General features: G+C 49.1%; 1 protein-coding gene across 3 annotated transcripts in view; it reads left to right on the forward strand.

Annotated features, from left to right (window-relative positions):
• Ptpre (protein tyrosine phosphatase receptor type E) overlaps positions 1-25,106 on the forward strand; it is a 148,175-nt gene that overhangs the window by 112,885 nt on the left and 10,184 nt on the right. For all 3 annotated transcript variants that reach the window (XM_036196978.1, XM_036196967.1, XM_036196984.1), the window contains 12 exons: positions 1,567-1,703; positions 7,232-7,322; positions 12,146-12,222; positions 12,901-12,937; positions 14,066-14,163; positions 16,630-16,749; positions 18,190-18,353; positions 18,971-19,106; positions 19,797-19,946; positions 20,226-20,319; positions 21,205-21,281; positions 22,554-22,688. In XM_036196978.1, the coding sequence (XP_036052871.1) occupies positions 1,567-1,703; positions 7,232-7,322; positions 12,146-12,222; positions 12,901-12,937; positions 14,066-14,163; positions 16,630-16,749; positions 18,190-18,353; positions 18,971-19,106; positions 19,797-19,946; positions 20,226-20,319; positions 21,205-21,281; positions 22,554-22,688 (1,316 nt within the window). The remainder of the gene's footprint in view (positions 1-1,566; positions 1,704-7,231; positions 7,323-12,145; positions 12,223-12,900; positions 12,938-14,065; positions 14,164-16,629; positions 16,750-18,189; positions 18,354-18,970; positions 19,107-19,796; positions 19,947-20,225; positions 20,320-21,204; positions 21,282-22,553; positions 22,689-25,106) is intronic.

The following is a 25,106-nucleotide window of genomic DNA, read 5'->3' on the forward strand; positions in this document are numbered from 1 at the left end:
TTCTCATTGAGGCCTTTGAAATCACCCTATGATAAGGCTCTAACTTGTGAAGAGAAGTGTTCAGTTGACACTGTACAACCTCGGGATGGAGCTGGCAGGGTCACTGCTCTGGCAAAGCTGCTCACTCTTTGTTGAAGGAGCATCAGTTAGGGGACATGCCTAACTGAGATTCCAGCTGTGTTCTGACTTGTAAATGCTGCTTACAAAAGCTTGTTTTTCTTTCTGTGTTTCAATGGGAGACACAGCAAAGGTTTTCAACACACAGGTTCTAGCTGAGTGGGGGGCGGCACAGGCTTCTAATCTCAGCATTTGGAGGCACCTGCTGAGGTGAAGCCTCACAGGTTCAAGGCCAGCCTGAGCTACAGAATAAGATCTTGCTCCAAAGGACCAAGGGATCTGGGGCTGTAGCTCAGTGGCACAACACTTGCCCAGCACATGCAAAGTCCCTGGCACAATCCTCAGTGTGACAACTAAAAACCCCAAACCCTGGTTTGTACCAGTGGCTTCAGCTTTGTCCTAACTTCCTACAGAGCTGTGCCTGGCTCGAGGTAACATGCATGTTATCAGAACTCAAGTGAAACTTTAGAACTCACTCAAGGTAGTGAAGGGGCTAATGCAATGCCTAGAGGTGGAGGAATGTGAGCAACAGAGGACTCCATTGAGCTTGGGGGACCTGCCCTCCTGAGCAGACCATCATATGGCCCAGTGCACCTCCATGCTCCATCTTGCTCTTCTCCCTTTCCTGCACAACCCAGAAGGCAGTGCAGAGGGAGGGGTGTGGCTGGGAGGGCACAGAAGCCCACAGGCTTCTTCTACCAGCCTACCTGACTGAAGCCAAAGGCTGCCTTGGAGCAAAGTCCGTGGCATAGACTCAGTGAACTCTACAAACGGGACAGGGCGTTTTGCATGGGTGGCAGCTGACTTATTCTACTGCCTTTATCAATGTCAGCTCTCTCCCTGTGAAGAGAAATGCCAATCCCTGACACTGCTTCCACCTCAGTCTGAGCTTGTATGAATGAAGTCCCTCAACCCACAGCCCACCCTCTCCTTTACAATGCCCTCCTCTCCTGCCTCAAAGACAGTTGGTTTCTCTGCATTGCAAGGTATGGGATTTGAGGAAGCGGGCAGCCTGTGTGTTACCAAGAAGAGAAGGCTTCAAGATAGAGATCCTGGCAGATTCCCATCTGTTCTGAGCTTAGACCCAGAGCCCTGTGATTCCTCTTCTCTGGTCCCAGACCTGGACCCTGCAGCATGGAGCTGCCGTGCCCCTTGTGTAGGACCGAAGTAAGAGGAAGGGTGACTGGTGGCTGAGCTAGCGAGCAAGATCACGAATGCAATGTCTGTGACGGACAGGAATGCTGCCATCACTTGCTGAAAATAGGGTGTGTTGGGAAGCAGATGTTTGATTCAGTGGCTCAGGGCTGGGTTAGCCCCAGGGTGCTCCATTTGAGAGTACTGCTCCCCTCCCACTATACAGATCCATCAGGAATGCTGTCCGACCATCTAAGAAATGAGTCACCCGTGGGCAATGGAACTAAGCGGCTTCTCTGTCTCCTGACCCTACAGAGCAGCAGAGAGTGATGCTGCTGAGCAGGTCCCCGTCAGGTCCCAAGAAGTACTTCCCCATCCCAGTGGAGCACCTGGAGGAGGAGATCCGTGTGAGATCAGCAGATGACTGCAAGCGCTTCCGTGAAGAGTTCAATGTGAGTACACCTGGTCTCGGTCACCATGAGGGGCAGCATGACAGTCAGAGCCAGCAGTTCCAGGGACTCAGGGACCTTCTGCCAATTGTGATGCTGCTCAGAAGTGGGGTCTGGAGAGCCCGGTCCCTGGTGTTGTGCCCTTCACTAGTGCTCACTGTTCCATGTGAAGTGAGGTGGTTGAGTCTGATGTTCCTGGGGGTTGCTACCAGCCGTTCCTGGGTACCATGTGTAACACCAGTTGTGATCAACACACTATTCTACCATGTGCTGCCTAGTGCAGGTGGCAGTTTCACGCTGAAGGTTGCAGAAAGCCTCCCCCTCAAGCATCTTGTCGTGGTCCCCAAGAGGTCCAGCTTCTAATCAGATCAGCAGTTGTCCCTCTGAGCCATCATCATCATGGCACCATTCAATAGTGATGGAGCCAGGTGGTGGTGGCGCATGCCTTTAATCCCAGCACTCGGGAGCCAGAGCCAGGCGGATCTTTGTGGGTTCGAGGCCAGCCTGGTCTACCGAGCGAGATCCAGGAAAGGCGCAAAGCTACACAGAGAAACCCTGTCTCGGAAAACCAATATACATATATACATATGTATATACATGTATGGGTTGGGGATTTAGCTCAGTGGTAGAGCGTTTGCCTAGCAAGCACAAGGCCCTGGGTTCAATCCTCAGCTCAGAAAATAAATAAATAGTGATGGAGGCCGTCTGCCAGGGACACTAGCTCACGTTGAGTGTGTATGAGGTTCTGTTGTTTGTGATGAATCACTCCCACAACCTCAGAGGAGAAGTGGCTCACAGAGACATGCCCCTGCCTACTGATAGTCCCCACAGCCATTCTCAGAACTCTCTACTTAAGACACAGTGCAGATTAGTCACCCCACCCCTAGAGTTGTCCATTTCCTTTTTTTATTTTAATTTATGTGTACATGTGAGTGCTTCACATACATATATGCACCACACGCATACAGTGCCAGAAGAGGCCATCAGATTCCCTAGACCTGGAGTTACAGGTGGTCGTCAACCACCAAGGAGGCCCTGAGAATGGAACCCAGGTCCTTTACAAGAGCAGAAAGTGCTCTTGACCTCTCAGCTGTCTTTCCAGCCCCCAAGTTGTTAACTTTTAAAATGTATGACATGTGGATAGGCATGAAGCATCGTTTTAGATACAAGGCTCCAAATTGTTGGTGTTTTGAAGTGTTTGGTTCAAATCTTCACCCTGTGTGCAGGGCTGGGAGCTGAACGTTGGGCCTGAGCAAGAGTGGGTGTCCATGGATGGTTGCCTTGGCCCATCTCTGTCTTTGTCATATCACTTGTTCTACTCCAGGTCACTTCCACCACCAGCAAATGGTACCTAGCAATGGAGACCCTCTGACAACACAAATGTGAGACCCAGAGGGTCAGCTTTTTTTTTGGGGGGGGGGGTTGTTTACGAGACTGGGTTTCTATGTGTAGCTTTGTGCCTTTCCTGGAACTCGCTCTGTATACCAGGCTGGCCCACAGAGATCCACCTGGCTTTGCCTCCCAAGTGCTGGAATTAAAGATGTGCGCCACCACCACCCGGCTGAGGGCCAGCTTTTTAAACAGTGCAGTGTGGTTGTTTCTAGAGGTGTGTGGACTGTGAGGACACTGAAAGGTGCTGGTGCATTTAACCACATTTCACTGACTTTTCAACATTACACCCACCCCTTGTCTTGCTTCCCTTTTTATCACTGCCAAGTGGGCTTTCCTCTTTTTTTTTAAATTAGGTCATACCAAGAGAGAGCACCAAGCACTGCTGTTCTGAAAATTTACAACTTAGCAGCAGAAGTTAATTCTCCATTTTCAAAATAGCTGTCTCTCATATTGCTGGTTAAAAGCTTGTCCCGCCCTGCTTGTCCCACTTCCTCTTCCACTTCTGCAGTCACATGTGGAGTGCCAGTAACCCTACTGTCCGTGGAGGGTCTCAGAGGAGGTCAGGAGAAGAAAGAGGCAGCAGAGGGCCTTGGCTCAGGTGCAGAACTCAAGAGGACAGGCTGTGGCTTCCCAGCTTACTTAAAATATCAAATCAAGGGAAGTGATGGTGAATGAAACAGCTTGAGCACAATCACGAGAGAACAATGTCAGTGTGCTTCCCCATGGCCAGGGGCTCTGATCTGGGTTGTGCAGTTCAGATTCTACCATTATTTAGGAGTTTGATGTTTTCATCATTGTGAATTTTGAGCATTAAATTAGCTCAAAAAAGATGTTTCTGAGCTGGTAAGATGGCTCAGCGGGGTAAAGGCACTCGCCACCAAGCCTGACAACCTGAGTTCAATCCCCTGAAACCCACCTGGTGGAGGGAGAGAACTGATTTGTGAAAATTGTCTTCTGACCTTCACATTCATGCCATGGCATGTATGTGTGCATGCAGGCATGCCCCCCCCAAACACATAAATGTAATCTCAAAGCTGTAAGAAGAAAGCCTCTGACAGAAAAGAAGTTGCCTCAGAGGCTTGTTTCTGCTGATTCTTGGCTTTTTCTGGAGCCATGTAAATATTATACCCAAAACAAATTCTTCCTTCACCTGTCCCTCCCAGCCTGCCTCTCTGTAGCCCTCAGCTGTGCAGAGTTTCCCTGCCTGGCAACGGAGAGCTAGAGATACAGTTGTGGGGTAGAGTGTGCACAGCCTGGCTCATCTCTCCAGTGAGGAACTGACCCTGTCCAAGGCCACACTCCTGCAACATCTCTCTCCTGTCCAGATCAGCCACTCCAGTTCTCACAGAACACATTTAAGTTCTGTTTGCCTACTCCTCCCTTTCTCTGGTCTAATGGCCCCTTCCAAAGGTCCTGGGAGGGATCTGGGTAAGTCTCAACGTGTGTTTGGACATTCCTGTACTGTCAAGCCCAATGTTCACTGTCAGGTGACCATGATCTTGAGGCTAAGAAGGGCTTTGGCCTCCAGATCATCAGTACTGTGGGATGAGTGATGGAGCTGGTTTGAGTACTCATCCTGGCCTGGAAGACTTGGCCTGTTTTCTTCACCTCTGCCTCAGTTTCCTTATCTGTGAAGTAGGATTTTCCCTGCCCTGTGGAACTTGGATAACACGTAAAGAAAGAAGTAACAGTAACTCGCGGATGAGATGCTATCTGCTAGTTCCTCTTGGAGAGGGTACATCCCTATCCTGTTTCCAGTTCCTGAATTCAGTAGAAAAGGAGGCCCCTCTCTCATGAGATCTTCTCCAGCTTTGTCCCAGCAAGCTGTGTCAAGCCACGGGCCTGGGACCTATGCTATGAAAACACGGCAGAATACATACAAAGGGAGGGCTTTTTGTTTTTGTTTTTGTTTCTGTTTTTATTTTTTGTATGTAGAAGTCCCAGCATAACCACAAACCAGAGCCATCCTCTGGTGTTGCTGGAACAAACCAGACCTCCTACAGCATGCATAGAGAGTCACTGCAGGCTAACCATCTCCAGACACTCTTACTTCCCTGGGACTGCCAAGCAGCTGAGAGCCTGGAGGTTCTGGATAGCCTGACAGCAGGAAAGCATGCTGGGCCCAGTCTGTGCAGGGGGCTGCTCAGTTTGCTCGGATCTGGAAGACACAGAGAACTTTGCCTAGTTCTGCCCACCTCCCCTCATCATGTCCTCCAGGACCCTGGGGGACAGGGTGTACCACCTCATCTGTATGCCCCACCTCTCAGGGCCACACAGCTGTGGGAGGGGTGATCAGAGCCTGGTTCCTCTTTCTACTCAGGCTTTGTTAGCCACTGTATTGCAGCTACTTCGTCTTCCTTGGTTTTATATAGTCTGTTGTTTTTAGTAGGCTTTATTTTTAGAGCAGTTTCAAGTACACAGAAAAATTACATACACACTGGAGAGTTCCTGTGTACCCCGTCTCTCCTATAGAGCAGGTTCCTCTGCCATGGGCCTGCTGCAGGGGAATGTCCCATTTGTTACAATTAATAATTGCCCTTGGTGGTGTCGTCACTGAGCTCCTAGGATCTGCTCCGACAGTAGGGTTTGCCAGCTGCACGGTTTCATGGGCCACTGTGACTGGTTTTTGTGTTCAGGGCTAAAACCTTTTGAGAAGGCCTGAGGATGTCATTACAAATACAGTGTCCAGTGAGGGCCAAGGAGGTAGTGTTAATCCAGCTCTGGTAGTGAATCAAAACTCAAGGAATGTGAGTGTTCAGAGCTGGAGGCAAAGTGGAGAACTCCTCGTTGGTATTGCTAGGATGACCTCTGACTAGTCCCTCCAAATTGGCCTAGGCAAAGCTTCTGCCTATAGCTATGTGGTGTGGTGGCCCCAGAGCAGAGGAGAGGGGTGTCCTACAGCATCTTGATATAAACCCTTGGGGAGAACTGAGTTGGCCACTGAAGAAGTTCCTGCCTGCTAGAGGAGAGCAATCCCAGGACATCATGGCTGTCATCTGAGGCTGTTCTATGAAGCCAGACCCTCACTCCTGGGGACTTGAAGTGGGACACAGAAAACAGGAAAGCTCACGTGTTTCTCCATGCTTGAATAAGGGAGTCCCTCCAGGGCTGACTGCCAGGGTCTGCCTCTTCAGCCAAATGATGCTGAGCATATGTCCAACACTCTTCCTTGGGTCTGGTTCCATGTCATTGGATCATAGGCTAGTTGTGAGGGGAGGCAGAAGAGCAACGTATTTTCTCTGTGCCTGACCCATTGCAAACACTCAGTAAGTATAAAGCTTCTTCCTTGGAGCCCAGTGGTCCACGGTCCAACCGGAGTCAGATTTAATGTTGAAGGGCATGATTTGAAGTACACAGTGCTCTTTACCCTAGCTCATCTGAGTATGATGAGGAACCAGAAGCAAGCAAGAGGTGAATAGTTGGAGGCAACCAAAAATCAGAGGCAGGTTGGCTTCGGTGGTAGAAGGAACTAGAAACCCACGTGTCCACTTGACAAGTGCCAGAGATGGCACTTCTTAGTGTTAGCTTGCTTGAAAAGCGAAACTTCCGTTTCACACTGACTCTCCTCAACTGGGGTACAACGGTCATTGAGGTGGTGCATCTTGAGCCTCCAAGAGCCCCAAACTCCTAGCTGCTGATTCTGTGCACTGGGGGTGGAGGTTGGGAGAATCAGCATTTCCAGGGAGCTTCTAGGCCTGATCCTGCTAATGTGACCCAATCCACAGAGACATTTGAGTCCTAAGCATGGCGAGGGCTGTGGCTACAGTCACTTTCCAGGATCCTGCTCCTCCTCTCCTGCAGCCCAGGCCAGGGTCTCAGCACCCTCTTCTTGGTAGTCTTTGCCCCTCTGTCTCCTGCATCAGAACTCCTTTGGGATCAGTTTGCCTGTACCCAAGGAATCTCTTCCTGGGCTAAAACCTGTATGGACTGAGGCATGATGGAATTGTGGTATGAGTGAGTTTTTTACCTTACAAAGTTTAGGATATAACTCATTGTCTGCCCAGTGTCTAATGTGGGGCCTGAGGAGAGACAAGGATGATAGACAGACGGCAGTTTTAATGCCTGGGCTTAACAGAGAAACTAATGGGAACCTGGGTTTAGATTCATCCGTGTTCACTCTGTTCTCCATTTCCTTTCAGTCATTGCCATCTGGACATGTACAAGGAACCTTCGACCTAGCAAATAAAGAAGAAAACAGAGAAAAAAACAGATATCCCAACATTCTGCCCAGTAAGACTTCTTTATTGTCGGTGTTTATTGTTTGTTTCTGTGTGATCTGTGACATGCAGGTTACACTTGGCACTGCTTTGCAGCCTGCTGGTGACCATGTATGTGCTCAGTGCTCGTCCCAAGGAATCCAGGGCCACACAGTCTGAGGGCCTTTTTTCCCTGCACGGGGTGTGGACATCTTTGTTGCTGTTGACCACTCTGGTTGCTAAGCATATAGGAAGCAAGCTGGTCAGGAATGCTCCTCACAGGCTTGGGCACCAAGGGCCAAGGCCTCTCCTGCCAGATCCACTCCTGGACACCAGTCTAGGCCTGTTGGTGGCCTTGAGCAGCACCATAAACACTTCATATTCAGTGTTTAGAGGCTATCAGGAACAATCCCCAATGTGTTCTATGGTCCAAAACCAAAGGCCAAAATGATAGAATAAAAAGCCCACATGGGTTTGGCACCCTTGAGAGAAGGTTTAACAGATCTTATTCTAACCTCAGCAGCAAACAGTAACCATGAGCTGGGGAGTGTGGTTGCCAAGGAAGTGTCAGAGCTAGGGTGCAGGCTGCTGTGGGCTGGGCCTCTCATGACCTGCTGTAGCTGGCTGAGCCTAGTCCTGAGGTGCCCATCTCACATGCCAGGACAAACCCTGCGTGTTCCCAGCCACCTTTTCAAAAGCTGGCCCAGGATGCCAAGTCTGCAGCCTTCCCATCTCCCACAACCACAGATTTACCCTTCAGGCCCACAGAAGAGCAGCCTCAAACAGCTCCACAAAAGTCAGACTTACAGCCTGAAGAGAGACCTGCTGCTGGTTCCAGAGACCCTTGCTCTTGAGGAGTGCCTGGTGGAGTCAGGGAGCTGGCCACAGTCAGCTTGGGTGTGCTGTGTGTACATGGAGCTGTAACTTATCCAACATAAGATCTAGATTTCCAGCACTTTCTAGAGGTAGCTCTTCCCGCCCTGTCCATGTACAAGGTTTTTAGTGATTTTTGTAAAGCTTACCATGATCCTCAGATCCAACCAAACCTAGAGTAATTAACTAATGGGCTTTAGTTTGTTGGAGTCAAGGGAGGAGGGGGTAGTTGTACAGCCAGGCTGTGAGGGTGGCTTGTCCCAAGTTTAGACTCTGAACACAGTGGCTTTACTGCTGGGTGGGTTGTGGCATCTGAGGAGGAGGAGGACCTATGTTGTGACTCATAGCTCAAAGGAGAAATAGGCTACAGCAAGCGGGCATCTAGGCTCTTCAGAGTGGTTCGTGTCAACTGAAACTTGAGGTATTCAAAGGTCAGTTTTGACTTCTAGTTTAATGCTTCACTGTTCTTGACGAGTTTAATTTATGCCTCGGTTTGGCCCTCGTGTGTCTGGGACATTAGGTATAGTTAGTTCCTAGGATTATGGTGGGCTTTACAGAAATCATTTACAAACCTTGGGCACAGACCGTGGGGAACAGCTACCTCTAGAAAGTGCTAGAATTCTAGTCTAGGATCATATATTGGACAGCTCCATGTACCTTAGAGCCCAGGACATTTAGGTCCTCTTACCTAGCTTTCTCTCTTAATCATTAAACCTACCATCCCCTAAAGTGAACGCTCACAATCTTAACCAGGAATGTTTCTGAGACAGAGGTGGCAAGTCACACCTGTAGTCCCAGCAGCCTCCAGGCTGAGGCAGGAAGCTCTCCAGACTGAGGCCAGCCTGGGATACATGGAAAGTGAGACCCTGTCTCAGAAAAGGGAAAAAAGGAGGAGAGAAGAAACAAGGATGGGAGGAGGGAGAAGAGAAAGGAGAGAGAGGCAGACAGACAGACAGACAGACTGACTGACTGACTGACAAACAGAGGAGTGCTAGTTTCCGGTGAGAGCTCAAGGGGATAGAGTGGATGGCCAAGCTCCTGCAGCAGGCCCAGGTAGGGCGCTCAGCTTACAGAGGACTCATCCTAGCACAGGCCGTGTGCCTTCCCCAATGCCTCCTGCTGTGCACAAGGCTGGGTTGTACAGAAGCAAACCAGCCTGCCCTCTCCCCATGTGAAAGCATGGCCCCACTGTAACAGTCTAGTTCAATGTTCCCCATAAATTCCCCTGCTCCTGCCCCAGGGTAAGGGCCAACCTCCATCCTACCCAGGAGTAACACTTGACTTGGGGCGTTGACAATTGTTCAGGACTGTGGGTACATGGTGTGTTCCTCAGGACTGGTGAGCTGTTCCTTGTTGGTTGGAGTTACCTACGGCATGGAAACATGGTGCCTGCCAGGGACCAAGAGCGTCATCCTGGTTCAGGAGAGACATGTCTGGCTATATGGAATTGTTGGTCGTGCTGGGGCAAGACAGTGGGCTGAATCTCATGGAGTCAGGTTAGGATCTGCAAGGTGGGATGAGGGGACCCAATGCTCACAGCTCCAGGTGCCTCCTACCTCCCTCAGCTCACCCCAAGCCAGGGCAGACTTGCAGGAGGATCGAAGATGCCCCTGGCCTAAAGTGCAATGTTGGCCATGGCCTGGGAATCCCAAAGATGGAGTCAAGCGCTCTGAGTCCGGAGGCTAGACTCATGCCTGAGGGGACTCTGTAGCCAGCAGCCTGATGGCCCTCTGCTGGAAGGAGCCACTGCTGGTAATTTTAGAAAGTGATGTTTTGACAGCAAAATGTGACTTTTCAGGATTTAGAAGCAGGAAGCTCTTAGAAGCTGTGAGAGTCTAAGTCTGCAGATGTTATTTTTTGTCCTGTGTTTCCGTAACTGTTCCACGGTGTAAGTCATTCTAAATTCTCATGCTTCCGCCGCCATGACATATGCCAGGTCACAGCTGTTTCTACCCCGAGGCACTGAGCCCCTGAGCAAGAGTGTCTGGACCTGTGGCTGTGGATTTGGGATTTATCATCCTGCCCAGCATGTGTGGGCTAGTAACTGTCCCTAGAGTTGTACCACTACCCTCTGCCTGGAGTAGGACATATGCAGCTCAGCAATGAAACTCCATCAGGGAGTCTGAGCTAACACACACAGACCAGCCAACAGCCCTCCATGTAAAGTGGGCCACAGCCAAAGCCCAAGCTAGCCTGGAACTCTCAATCCTCCTGCCTTGGCCTCCTGAGTGCTGGGACTACAGTCCTTCCCACTTCAGCTACCTTTTTCACTACCTGCTGACACAGTGACAAAGTCTCTGTGGAAGGAAGGGCTATGAAGGACCCGGGGCCACAGCTCCTTGGTGTGCACATACATCACTGCAACACCATATATACCACACCATATATATACTCATGCCATATATGTACCACACCATATATGTATATATCATATACACCATACCATATATATATATATACCCATGCCATATATGTACCATACCATATATGTATATACCATATATACCACACCATATATATACCCATGCCATATATGTACCACACCATATATGTATATACCATATATACCATACCATATATATACCCATGCCACATATATACCACACCATATATGTATATATCATATACACCATACCATATATATATACCCATGCCATATATGTACCATACCATATATGTATATACCATATATACCACACCATATATATACCCATGCCATATATGTACCACACCATATATGTATATACCATATATACCATACCATATATATACCCATGCCATATATGTACCACACCATATATGTATATACCATATATACCATACCATATATATACCCATGCCATATATGTACCACACCATATATGTATATACCATATATACCATACCATATATATATACCCATGCCACATATATACCACACCATATATGCATATACCATATATACCACACCATATATATACCCATGCATATATCCATGCCATATATGTACCATACCATATATGTATATACCATATATACCACACCATATATGTGTGTATATACCTGTGCCATATATGTACCACACCATATATACCATATCATATATATCCATGCCATATATATATATACCACACCACATACACCACACAAATAGTCCACTATAACATATCATACCACATACCTGACAATACACACAACATACATACATATACATGATGTACTATATACCACACATAATAAACTCACAGTCAGCATGCCCTACCACACAACACATACTTATCACACTGAATTATATCTACATACCACATGTACATACCACAAAATGCACACACCACACACATGAAGCACATATAACTCACAACACACATACCCACCCTACCATACAATAACATCCTTATACCATACAACACATGTCGTGTGTGTAACACATAACATGTAGCACCACAAATATACACAAACACACACACACACACACATACACACACACACACACACACACACACACACACACACACATATCTGGCTGCCCTCCCACTCTGGAAAATACCCTGTTGAGCCAGCTAGACTCTCCACAGTCAATGGTCCAACTGTTCAAGCCCAGCTTCCCTCCAGTCCTGGGACAGATGGTGAAGAATGGATACTGTAGTTCAGAATCCCAAGCCCTTTACCCCCATGTCCTCTGAAAAGCCTGAATGAAAAGACCTAGTTCTTCATCCTGAGGTCCCGCTATGTGCACCTGTAGTGGTTAATGCTGGGATCCATGGTGAGAACACAGTCCCTTTGCTCCCTGCTCTTCTGCCTGTGTGATCATGAGGCCACCTCTCCTGCTCCCTCCCCTGGCTGAGGAACAGGTAGACCACACAGGGCTCAACAAGGCAGGGGCACCCTGCCCTGACCTCAGGGGAGACCTGGTAATGTCCTTCCAGGGACCAGCACTTGGATCTGAGACACCCCGGGCCCCTGTAGCTCCTGTCCTAACACTGTGGTGTGGTTTGCTTTTCCCAGACGATCATTCCAGAGTGATTTTGAGCCAAGTGGACGGAATCCCCTGCTCTGACTACATTAACGCTTCCTACATAGATGTGAGTTGACTGCCTTCCTTTCCCTTGGCCTGACATGAAGCCGATGCTGGTATTTAGGGACCGGGTCCGAACTGTGATGTATGCGTGCCTTATTCTCTGATCCTGAGTATGTGTGTGGTCACCACCCTTCGGGCAGTTTGGTCACACTAGAGTGTGAGGCCATCGTGTTTTCCCAGCTTGGCTCTTCACCAGAAGTCACAAAGATAACAGATCCAGGGGGATAATGACCACAGTGGACACTGGAGTTGTTCAGTCCAGTTCCTTATAGTGTTGACAAACTAGAACCAGCCAGATGAGTCTGACTAGACAAACCACAATAGGCCACAGAATGTATTTAGGTTTCTTTGAAATTATCATTTGAGGTTTACAATTACAAATTTACAGTACAAGGAAATAGAAGGATTTGTAGACAATACATGAGCCCAGTGAGAAATATAAATATATGTATTTCTGCTTCGGTGTGTATAGGAAAACAAAAAACAAAGAATAATAGTGAAGGCCATACATAGGAAAACAGTACCTGTTATCTCTGAGGTGGCTGGTGGGTTTGATTTTCATATTACCCTTCCTTGTTTTCTACATTCTCTGGGGCGAATCTTCCCTCCCCTTCTATGAACAAAGTGGTCCCCTGGGCAAAGATTGTCCTGGATAATTACAGGTCTGACTTCATTTTTCTAGGGTTACAAAGAAAAGAACAAATTCATAGCTGCTCAAGGTAAGCAAGCTTTCTAGTTAGTTCATGTCTGCGCCATATTTTTAGAAAGTCATTCAAATCTCTAACTGCCAACCATACCAGAGACTCACCAGGTTAGACACCCATGCTATGTGCCCCTCGGGGACTTCACGGCACATACAAGGGGCCTCTTGTTACCCTTCTGCCACACTGAGACTCACATTCAGTAGGTAACTTTGACGTCCCTCAGCTGTCTGAGCTCCCAAAGGCTCCTACTTTGCAGGGATGATGGGATGGAGGGGCTTTGAGATGAAGGTCATGGCCACCATGGCTCAGCCACAAAATCATGACCTTACCCTTGGACCTACACCCACCCTGTGCTTAGAGAACCTTCTAGTCTGCCAGAGGCTGCCTTTCCAGGTTCGGCAACTCCCCAGGGTCAGTGAAGCTAAACCAGCCTTCCCCTCCCCCTCCTCGCCGGCCAGATTCCCTAGAAATAGAAGTGCTCATTACACACAGGGGACTGTGCCCTTCGTTAAGGAGAGAAAAATCTGTCAAACGCTGGTGGAAACGGAAAAAAAGGTCTGCATTTCTGTCGGAAGCTCTGGCTTGCCAAGGAAGGAGTTCTTTGTCTCCCTGCCCCCTCCTCCTGAGCATAGACTCTTAGCCTTAGGATTGCAAAATAGTTGTTATACCCATAGGCACTGTGTCAAATTCAGACAGGAAGTGGACAAAAGGTAGAGGAGTTTCTTCTTCCTGATCTCTCTCTCTCTCTCTCTCTCTCTCTCTCTCTCTCTCTCTCCCCTCCCTCTCCTTCCCTTCCCCCCTTCTCACACACACACACACACACACACACACACACACACACACACACACTCATATTTGCATTCTAATTCAATACAAGGGCCCTATGACTCTGAGGAACTCAAGTATGTTGTGGCTCCCAGCTACTATGACAAGCAAAGCAGAGATGGCCCTAAATGTCCTCCTGTGCTCCCCCCCCCCATTTTTTGCCTGTGAGTCAACATAGCCACCCAGATTCTGGTACACAGAAAGCTTACAAGTCGCAGGGCCTGTCTTGAGTCTGGGGAAGGTGTGAGAGTTCCAAGACTGAATTCATGGGGTGAGCTTAGATGGTTCCTTCACACTGACCCTCCCCTCTGCACACAGGTCCTAAACAGGAGACAGTGAATGACTTCTGGAGGATGATCTGGGAACAGAAGTCGGCCACCATTGTCATGCTGACCAATCTGAAGGAGAGGAAGGAGGTAAGTTCCCCTGCTCTGACACGCCACCCCCCCCCCAGCCCTTCCTTGTGGCCTGGCACTCACCAGGTCGGCCCTGACCATTTCTTCTACCTGGAAATCTCTCCTCTATTAGTGGGGGGCAAACAGCACCCTGTCTTGAAGTCAGTTCTCCACATTTCTATACCTCACTGTCCTGCTTTAACATAAGGAATCATAGTTCCCTTGTTTGTATGAAGATCATCTCGGGCACGCAGAGCTCTAATACCATTGGAACAAACTTTAGAGCGAAAGGTGTTGGTGTGTTTCACATGTGGTGGACCTGGCTGCCAATGAACGCCATTGCATAGGCCATTCCTAGACTAGAGAAATGGTCGCCAACAACAGGCACATGGAAGGCATGCCTGTACACCTGAATTTAAAGCATCAGCTAGGGACGAGAGGTACAGTTGCCTTGTCTCCTATCAAACAGACCCTGGTAGCATCTGCTGAGCCCGAGTCTCCATTCCCAGTGCCAGGAACTGGCTCAGATGCAGGCTGAAGGGGAGAGCACCAGAGCCCTGGGAGATCTGAAGCCCTGCCAGACCTGTTTTTGGCACAGAACTCTTTTTCCAAGTGAAAGGGGAATTGGAAACCTGAGGGATGCTTCCTCAGGTGGGGAGACCCAGCTAGTAGACTGTGCTTCTAGCGTGTTCCAGCATGAAGGCCCAGCTTGGCAGAAGGCATCTGCCTGCTGGGCCCCCACCCAAGGCTCTCTGCACGGGTGGCACTAGCCTGGTCCTCATGGCACCCCATGTGCTGAGGACATGAGCAGAGCCTACAGGGTTTGGGTAGAACACCCAGTCTTAGACTGCACAGGGGACAAAGATTGGACTGACAGACAGAACAGGCACAGAGCACTCCTGTCCCCAGGGCACCTGACGGGTGAGCTCCATGCTCAGCAGCATGGGAAAAAGCCTCCAGTGTCCATTTCTGGTTTTCTCATCATCAGGGAGAAAACAGTGGGAACAGAGTGGGGATTGCTGCTTCTTACTTCATGACTCCTACCCTTGTTGTCCTTTGTCACCAATGGAAAGAGCCACAGGAGGGACACAGAGCTCTCACCATACGTTTCCTGCCCTGTGAGGGGGGACCCCCGCCTCCTGTAGACAGGGAGACTGACCCTCATCAGAGTCCACGCATCTCTGTGACCCACTGCCCACAGAGACCAGGTCTTCCACGGACTGCTTCTCCAAAAGGTCACCATTGTAGCCTTAAGCAGAGGCAGAGGACCTCTGTCCCCCTGTGTCCTGGGTAGTGTCATTGTCTCAGTCTCCCCTAGAACCTCCTGCTATTTTGCTGGCCTTGTGACTCAGGGCTGCCTGCTGGTTCTCTCATTTTCCACTACCTCAGATGGAGTCATTTCTCAAGAGAGTTCCTTTTCCTTGGTGGCTTTCACTGTGGTCTCCACAGTGTCCTCATCCTGGGCAGTATGTTGCAAACCCCAACTGGCATCTTGTGACCTGAGGGAGGTCTGAGGGTAGGGCAGCCAAAAGTTCCCTGGGGCCTGAGACCCCTGTTCCTATCATTGCAGGAACCTTTCCAGGAAGAATTTCTTGAGAGTCCCAGGGGGATCAAGACTCACCCAGACCAGACCTTTAAATGTCACTACAGGCCACGTTCAATGCCCTGTGACTGTAGGCCAGCTTAGGTCAGGATACAGGGAGGGGTGATGTTTGTCTCAGAGTGTTAACAAGGATGCTGGTCTCCATGGTGCCTGGCATCTTTTACTTTAGGAGCTTGATGATCCTGGAGAACAGGCCAGTTTGCTGTGCCATTCACTGGCCATTTCTAGGGCAAGCTGTGAGGTGCCTGAAGACATGCTAAATTTTAGAGATTTCTCCAAGGAAGATTGTACAGCTCTTTCCCTCTGGAGTGGTCCCCACTGGTCCACATGCTGTGCTAACACACAGCTTACTGCCTGAGAGATTCTAGGGCTGGTCTCAGGTAAAGAACTGCCTCTGTGGCCAGAAGCACCTAATAGGTTCCCATGTTAGTATGACCTCATGAATGGCATGTAGGGTGGCCAACAGGAGTGGCCTGACCAGAAGGAAACAGAGTGCTGGGCCCCAGGGAAATGCCCAGGGAAGGCATTCTGGAGCATGAGGCTCACTCCAACCGGAGGGTTGTTAGGGTCAGGCTCCCTAGCTCTAAAGGGAGCAAGTTTAGCATGGACAGGCATGGCTGGAGTAACAGGGTGTGAGGGATAAGCGAGTGAGCAAATGAGATGTTACTTGTCCAACCCAAAACACTCTGGTTGGGCCACTACAGCCCCGTGTGTCACCTGTGAGGCCTTGCTTTCCTTCTTTACAAAAGACACATTTTTGCCGGGTAATCCTCCCAGCTCCTGGGGAGCTGACTGCTGACCTGGGTCACTTGATGGTGTGCAGATGGTGGGAGGCCATGTATTGGACTGTGCCTTGATTCTTTTCCTTCAATTGCTCCTCACAGGAGAAGTGTTACCAGTACTGGCCGGACCAGGGCTGCTGGACCTATGGGAACATCCGGGTGTGTGTAGAGGATTGCGTGGTTCTGGTGGACTATACCATCCGCAAGTTCTGCATCCATCCGGTACACATGAATGTCTCATGCTGGCTTCTCGGGAGCTAGGTTGGGGTGCTTTACAGTGTAAAGAACTGCCCCGCTTCACCCTGCCCACAGCATGGCAAGACCTCTCACTGAGGCTGTGGCTGCAGGGCTGGGGCATGGGACAGAGTTAGTGAGTGATTAAGGACCTGATCTGCAGAGTGCTGGACACTTTGACTCCCAGCAACTGTCCTAGGCCTCCCTAGGAGATGGGTGAGTCAACTGGACAGGTAGGGGATTCAGTGGGGGTTGAGGGGGGCTTTCCCACGCACCAAGCGGGCACTGTGCACCAAGCTCTACCCAGGGTTCAATATGAGATCTTTTATACCCTAGTATTGTGAAACAAGATTGTTTGCCTGTCTGTCTGTTTATTTGTTTGAGACAGGGTCTCACTATATAGGCTAGCCTAGAATTCTGTGTATAGAGCACACTGGCTTCAGACTTATAGAGATCCACTTGCCTCTGCCCCCACCAAGTGATGGGATTAAAAATGTGAGCAGCCACCATGTCCAGTGACAGGAGTGTCTTATAATAGTGTTGAAATTATGTTCAGAATCTCCTCTGTGTTTTTCATGCTTGTTTCGAGCCAGCCTTCAATAAAAATGCTTGTGAACAAAGGCAGATGAAATGAAGACTTCAGGGATAGGCCATTTTATCAGGAATCAATCATATATATAATGGTGTGATTAGGTTGCAAAATCTGAACAGAAGTTTCTAGAAGCCACTGCAGAAGGTTTTGAAAGGACGGACTGGGGGTGTGGCTCAGTGGTAGAGCATGTACCCAAAATTATTTTCCCTTGCTGACCTCTTTCTTAGATACACAGAATACACCTGCATGCAAGTGTGCACATGCACAGCATCACACACACACACACACACACACACACACACACACACAGTTCTAAACACACTAGTATTGTCTTCTTTCACCATTAGGGTCAAGAGAACCATGCTTCAAAGGCTTAGAGAATCTATGAGGGAGGGTCTGGACCTTCGTCTTTTCTTCTCATATTGACTCTATGAAACTTAAAGAATATGCTAGTGCAAAAGAAATTTTTTTAATTTAAAAAATAATAAAAATTAAAATAAAAAAGAAAATGCTAGTGATGACTCAGCTCCCCGGGAATGAGGTGGGACTGTCCAGACAGAGCAGAGAGGCCCACCTCAGAGCTGGAATATCTGAACATTAGAACCAGCTTTTGGGATGTGGGGCTACTGGGATTCTGGCCTGGGAATATGCAACTGTGGGAATCCTTTGCCATCCAAGAGCTGTGCATATTCACATCTGGTACGGCGCCCCTGTGGTCCAGGGTTCTCTGTGTTTGTGGTCACTGACCTGGCAGGAGCCCCAGCTGTCCTTCAGAAGGAGATGCTGAGTGGTAGGGTAAGGGGCACCTCCTCTCACTTCTTCCGTATCCCCTGCAGCAACTCCCCGACAGCTGCAAAGCCCCACGACTGGTCTCCCAGCTACACTTCACCAGCTGGCCTGACTTTGGGGTACCTTTCACCCCCATCGGAATGCTGAAGTTCCTGAAGAAAGTGAAGACGCTCAACCCCTCACATGCTGGGCCCATTGTGGTCCACTGCAGGTATGTCAGGGAGGGGCAGGACCTTCGCAGGCAGCCACCGTGGGAAGGGGTGGCTAGTGGGACAGTGTTGGGTGAGCAGAGCGAGGGCAGGTGGACGTGAAGGTTCCCAGCAGCTACCCCTGGAACACCTGCCCTGCCCCAGTGATGTCTGAATAGAACCCCAATATATAAACCTCTTCAAAGCTGACAGGCTCAGGTTGGTGGCTGGCATGGGAGCTCTGGGTAGGTCCACTGCCTTGTCCTCTGTACTACCAGATACCCCAAGGATCACTCGGTTCCCATACCAGGTTACAACCACAGTGGTAACAAGAAGACAGTGTTTGGGGGTAGGAATAATAAACACCACACCACACACACACACACACACACACACACACACACACACACACACACACACACACACCCCTTCAGTGTCTCTAGTCCAGAGCTAAATTACTGGGGCTGCAGTGCCCTCTGGTGGTCTTGCACAGATTTGCTCCTTATTCTCCCAAGCTGTACCTTACTTAATTTTGCCCTAGGCTGTGTCCTTTGTCCCCCAGGTTCAGGCATCTTCCCAGGCTTGTTATTTACTTCAAGGGAATGTGACTCACGAGGTGGCATCTTTCTCCTCCCTGAAGCGCGGGCGTGGGCCGGACAGGCACTTTCATTGTGATCGACGCCATGATGGACATGATACACTCAGAACAGAAGGTGGATGTCTTTGAGTTTGTGTCTAGAATCCGCAATCAGCGCCCTCAGATGGTCCAGACGGATGTGAGTGGCACCTCTTCCTGCTCTGGCCTAGGCATCGTAGAGCACTCAGGTGCCTTTGCCCCACTCCAAAGGCCCATTAGAAAAAAATGTTTTACTGTGCTTTTGTTACTGTTTTGGTTTTGTTTTTACAGTACCAGGTATTGCACCCGGGTCTGTCTTGTGAATTCACTCTACCACCGAGCTGTATTCTCAGCCATTTTTTACTCCCTGAGACTTGATCTGACTGAGATGCCCAGCCTGGCCTCGACCTGGCTCTGTAGCCTGGGCAGGCCTCGAGCTTGTGATCTTCAGATCTCAGCTTCCTGAAGAACTGGGATTTTAAACCTGCACCCCCCAGGCCCAGCTTATAGGCCTGGTTTTGACAGGCAGGTGGCCACAGGCTCTGAGCACGCCCAGTGGCAGACTTGATGTCCCTCCCACTCTGTCCTTACCTCCCAGAGTCTCAAAGACTGCTGGTGACTCTGATCCTTAGTACATTCACATGCCTCAGGGGCGGCTCTAAGCAGCTGGCATTGCCCCTGGGGCCCCCAGGGAGGGAGTGGCCATTACTGTCATCTTATTTTACCCTAGACGACTAGTCTACATGATCACTAATGGGCTCCTGCCCTTTAACGTTCTCTTACCAGCGGAAGAAGGGAGCACTCTTTGGGCCCAGGGCAGACTTGAGCAGCACCCCCTGTCTCCCTGCAGGTACAGTACACGTTCATCTACCAAGCCTTACTGGAGTACTATCTCTATGGGGACACAGAGCTGGATGTGTCCTCCCTGGAGAGACACCTGCAGACGCTACACAGCACAGCCACCCATTTTGACAAGATCGGGCTGGAGGAAGAGTTCAGGGTGAGTGCTTCGAGGGCTCTTCCGCACCCTAGACAAGTTCAGGCTGAGTCCTTGCCCTGCGGAGCCAGGGAAAATGGCCTCCTGTGGTCAGAGAGTTAGGAGACCAACAGGTGTCAGGCTGTGGGCTTCTGGAGAAGATTGACAGTGCAAGCTACGTGTGGGACCCCTTAGTGCCCCAATGCCAAGGCCACTTCTGGAGATGGAGACAACCTTCTGAGCAGGTCCCCTGCCTCAGGTCCATCTGTCATCTTTTGCCCTAACTACATTCCTTGGCTGCAGAAACTGACCAACGTGCGAATCATGAAGGAGAATATGAGGACTGGCAACCTGCCTGCCAACATGAAGAAGGCCCGTGTCATCCAGATCATTCCATGTAAGCCAGTGGGCATGTAGGCCTCAGGTCCTGAACCACCCGCCTTTGATCATCATGCTAGGGAGCAAGTGCCTCTGTGTCCAATGCAAGGAAAAAATGACCCTCCCGGGGCACTCTGGGAACTCTCCACAGACCTGTGAGCAATGGCTCACCACCACTGAATGACTGTAAACAGGCCTTCTCATCATGGCTGCCTCTTCTCCAGAAGCAGAGTTCCAAGAGGCTAGGCAATCCACTCCCATCCCCCATTGATTCTTGGTGGCTTCAGTGTGTCCCCTGTTCCTATCTGGCCACCTTCCCTTTGTTCCTAGATGCAGTATTTTTAATGCTCCTATTTGGGGACATATTTCACTGATTCATGAAAAATGAAGATGACAATTGGGTTGCTTTCATAGCTTCCCCAAACCACTTTATAAACCTATTTGATAATGGAAACGTCCCCAAGAGTTGGCTTTATTAATAGTCTTGGTCTGTGCCTTGTTGCTATGATGGAATGCCCTGACAAAAGCACATACAGTAGAGTTTAGTCTGGCTCACAGTTCCAGGGTACAGCCCATCCTGGTGGGGAAGTCAAGGCAGAGGGAACTTGGAGCAGCTGCTCACATGACATCCGCAGTCAGGAAGCTGAGAGCAATGAGCACACGCTGCGGCTCATCCCACTTCCTCCATCTGACACAGTCTAGGAGTCCCTGGCCAGAGAGTGACTCTGCCCACAATTAACATGGGTCCTCACATCAGTTAATGTAACCAAGGTAACCCCCACACTTGGTCCAGCGCCCATCTCCTCGCCAGCCTAGATCTTGTCAAGCTGACTATTAACCTTGACCATCATAGTCTATAAGGCAGGCTGGTATCTATGCTAACAAAGGGAATCCTACTTTGCAGATGACTTCAATCGGGTAATCCTCTCCATGAAAAGAGGGCAAGAATACACAGACTATATCAACGCGTCCTTCATAGATGTATGTATTACAGCCCCGTGTGTGTGTGTGTGTGTGTGTGTGTGTGTGTGTGTGTGTGTGTTGCAACGTGTAACTCCCTCCTGTAGGAATATGTGCTCTTGAGTGTGAGCATTGCTCTACACACAGTAAGAGGCATCGGCACACTATTTTCTTGGCAGAATTACTTGTTTTTAAAATAATAAACCATGAGCCAAGTGTGGTGGTACACACTTGTAATCCTAAGACTTGAGGATTAGACATAGGAATATCAGGAACTCAAAGCTAGCCTCAGCTACATAGGGGTTTTGAGACAAGCCTGTACTACATGAGACCCTGCTTCAAAATTTCAAAATAAAGGAAAGATGACTTATTAGCTAAGAACACTTGATGCTCTTGCAGAGGGCCTGGGTTTTGTTTACTGTACCCATGTAGTGGCTCATCACCACTGGAACTCCGGTTTCAAGGGAGTTGAGGCTCTCTTTTGGTCTCCGCAGGCACCAGGCTTGTACATGATACACATACATACATGTAGGTAAACACTCATGCACACAAAATTAAAAAGCAATAAATCTTTAAAAGATTTGGTGCTCCAAAGCTATTGGCAGAATGAATACCCACGACAACTGAGCTTTGGAATTGGGGCTTAGTCTCACTGCTGACTAATTGGCTGTTTCCGAGTGACCTTTAATAGATAGCTTCTCCACATTTGCATATGTGTGACACCACAGATGGATATGTGCAGAGCGTGTGTTGGCTCTTGAGTGATGTCTGTGACTTGAACCCGCATAGACTGGGTGATTATTTCTCTAGGGACACAGCTGGGGTGGGTCTTCATGCACAGTGGAGTTGGAAGAGAAAGAGACAAGAAAGAACCTTGTGGCCAACAGCCTATTAGCTCTTCTGTCTGCACATGAGGGGACAGATGGAGGTGTTGAGACTAGAAGCCCCTCTTCTAGCTCCACACCAAAGCCCTCTGCACCACTGTGATGGGAATCTAGCTATGACACACAAAAGCCCATTAAGAGCAAGGTCACTGGTAACCTAGAGCCTCTGATAGCCCTTAGAGATAACCTCAGCTACTGAAGGCAAGATATCTACAGCACCCTGATAAAGTGGCAGTTCCTGTTTCATGGGTGTATCCGTGGGTTGAGGCATGCGCCTGTGACAGCAAGCTGTCTGTTCAGGCCATGGAATGTTGGAGCTGCTAACATCAGCCTAGGGCTGTCCTGTGTGTCTGTGGAGGTGGTAGCTCTGGAGACAGGTAGCTCACCCCTAACCTCTGCTTTCCTCAAGGGCTACAGGCAGAAGGACTACTTCATGGCCACACAGGGGCCTCTGGCTCACACAGTTGAGGACTTCTGGAGGATGGTGTGGGAGTGGAAATCGCACACAATCGTCATGCTGACCGAGGTGCAGGAGCGGGAGCAGGTGAGCAGGCCATCTGTGCACTGGGTGTATGTGAGGGAAGTAGCTAATGGTATGATGCCTCAGCAGTGTGGAGCCTGTGAACACATGGGTAAGATCAAGCCAGGAGGACTGGGGAGGGAGGGGGAGGGAGGGAGGGAGGCTGGGATAACTGAGATCTTACTTCATCTTTGCTTTTGATGGGTGGAAGGGTGGTTAGCCATAAACAGCCTTTGCCTTCCATATCCTTACACTTGTCTTGATATGCCGCCACTTTTTAAAATGTCAAGGTCACAGCCTGTGAAGGCAAAAGGCATTTACTTACTGTCGGCAAGACATAAAGGCAGACATTGATCTATGCCCCTGGTTGTTGTCCTAATGAAGTTAGATGACTTTGGCATTTCCATTTTTCCAGAGACCCACCTGTGGCCTGATAATGTCACAAACCCAGAAAAATATGCTCTACTAGCACCGAGCATCTCTGAGTGTTTTCCCAAGACATGGCCATGACCCTGAATCTAAAAACTTGGGGCTGGAGAAATGGCTCATTGGTTAAGAGCACTGGCAGCTCTTCCAGAGGTCCAGAGTTCAATTCCCAGCAACCACGTGGTGGCTCACAGCCATTATAATGGGATCTGATGCCCTCTTCTGGCATGTGGTATATATACAGATAGAGTACCATATACATAAAATAAATAAATCTTTTTTAAAAATTTAAAAAACAAACAAACAAACAAAAACTTTACTGAGCTATGCTTTCACTCAGAAAGAAATCCATCTTTTTAAGGAAACAGCTTGTTAGGGTTCAATGTGTTCATAGTGTTGGGCAAACATATCTTCTGTCAAACTCCAAATCATGGTCACCATCTCAAAAAGCAACACTGTTCCATTAACAGTCACCCCTATCCCTCCCTGTCCCAGCCCCAGACAACACTGGTGGGTTTCCTGACTCTACTGACATGCTTTTCTGAACACTGCTATAAATGCGGTCACACAGAGGGGGCTGTTTCAGGAGTGGGTCCTCATCTGCCATCATGGCATCTAGGTTCATCCACTACTGTCATAAATCCGGACTTCATTCTTTTCTAACTATTTACCATATGTGAACAACGTATCTTGACCATGTCTCCCCAAGTTCCCTTCCCTCTCCCCTCAGGTAGCCCCAGAAAGTCCTCTCTCCTCTCCTTTCCTTTTTCTTGTAACCCACCAAGTCCCAATTAATGCTGCCTCTTGGAATGTGGACTGGTTTCTTAACTTGCTCGAGTGAGTGGGTCTTGAGCCAGGAACTATAGCAGCACTGAGTTCATGAAAGGAATTTCACACACCCCTCCCCATTTCTGGCCTTTAAATTCTTTCTACTCCAGCTTCCGTGATGCTCCTTCCCTGAGTCCCGGATTGGGGCAGAGTTGATATAGATGTCCCTGGTAAGGCTGAGCGCTCAGTGCAGATTTCTTCACTGACAATATTCCGTCATGTAAATGGTGATGTAACTTGTGTTTCCCCGTTCATCCGCTGATGGACACTTGTGTCGTTTCCACTTTGGGGCTGTTGGGATACTGCTGCTGTGGGCATTTGTGTTCAAGTTTTTGTGCAGGAATAACTTTTGTGTTTCTCATCTACATACCTACGAGTTAAATCACTTCCTTATAATATAACTCCATATCATAAACTTGATCATTCAACATTTTCAAGATCTTTTAAAAATTAAGTGCTGGCGGTGGGGACGGGGAGGCATGAATATGAGGACAGGTACACACTAAGACCCAGACGAGGAGTCAGACCCCCTAAAGCTGGAGTTATAGGCGACGGTGCCTTGCCTGATATGGGTGCTGAGAACCTTCTGGTCCTCTGGGGGAAAAAAAAACCAGTACCTGCTCTCAGCCTCTGACCTCATCCCCATTTACATTCCCAATCTCAGGGTTCAAGGGCTCGATTTGTCCACATCCTTGACAACACTGGTGTTCTGTCCTCCTGATTAAAGCTCTCCTGGTGGATATATCAATTGTTTTGTTGGGGGGGGGCATTGAATCAGCTGGCTAAAGTAGCAACACCTGTAATCCCAGCACTGGGAAGCAGAAGCAGGAGGACTAGAGAATTTCTCTTATCCTCTTCTACAAGGGAAATTCAAGGACAGGCAACAACTGCGTGCGCGCGCGCACACACACACTCACGGGGGGGGGGGGGCACTTTTAAATCATATGTATTCATGCCTAAAGAAACAGTTACTTTATTCTGCTGGTGCTGCAACTTTATATAAAGAATTGCATTGTGTGTAATCTTCTGAGACTTGGTTTTTCTAAATAGAGCGGTGCCTCTGCTGTTCTCCTGCCACTGGGACTCAGCCACTATTTCCTTGTATTCTGCTACAAACATACACCCTGCATCCACTTAGTCAGCCCTTCTTACGTCCTTGACAGTGGGCCCAATTCCATCCCGTTGCTT

This window comes from Onychomys torridus, chromosome 1, assembly GCF_903995425.1.
Source record: "Onychomys torridus chromosome 1, mOncTor1.1, whole genome shotgun sequence".
In the NCBI taxonomy this organism is placed as follows: Eukaryota; Metazoa; Chordata; class Mammalia; order Rodentia; family Cricetidae; genus Onychomys; species Onychomys torridus.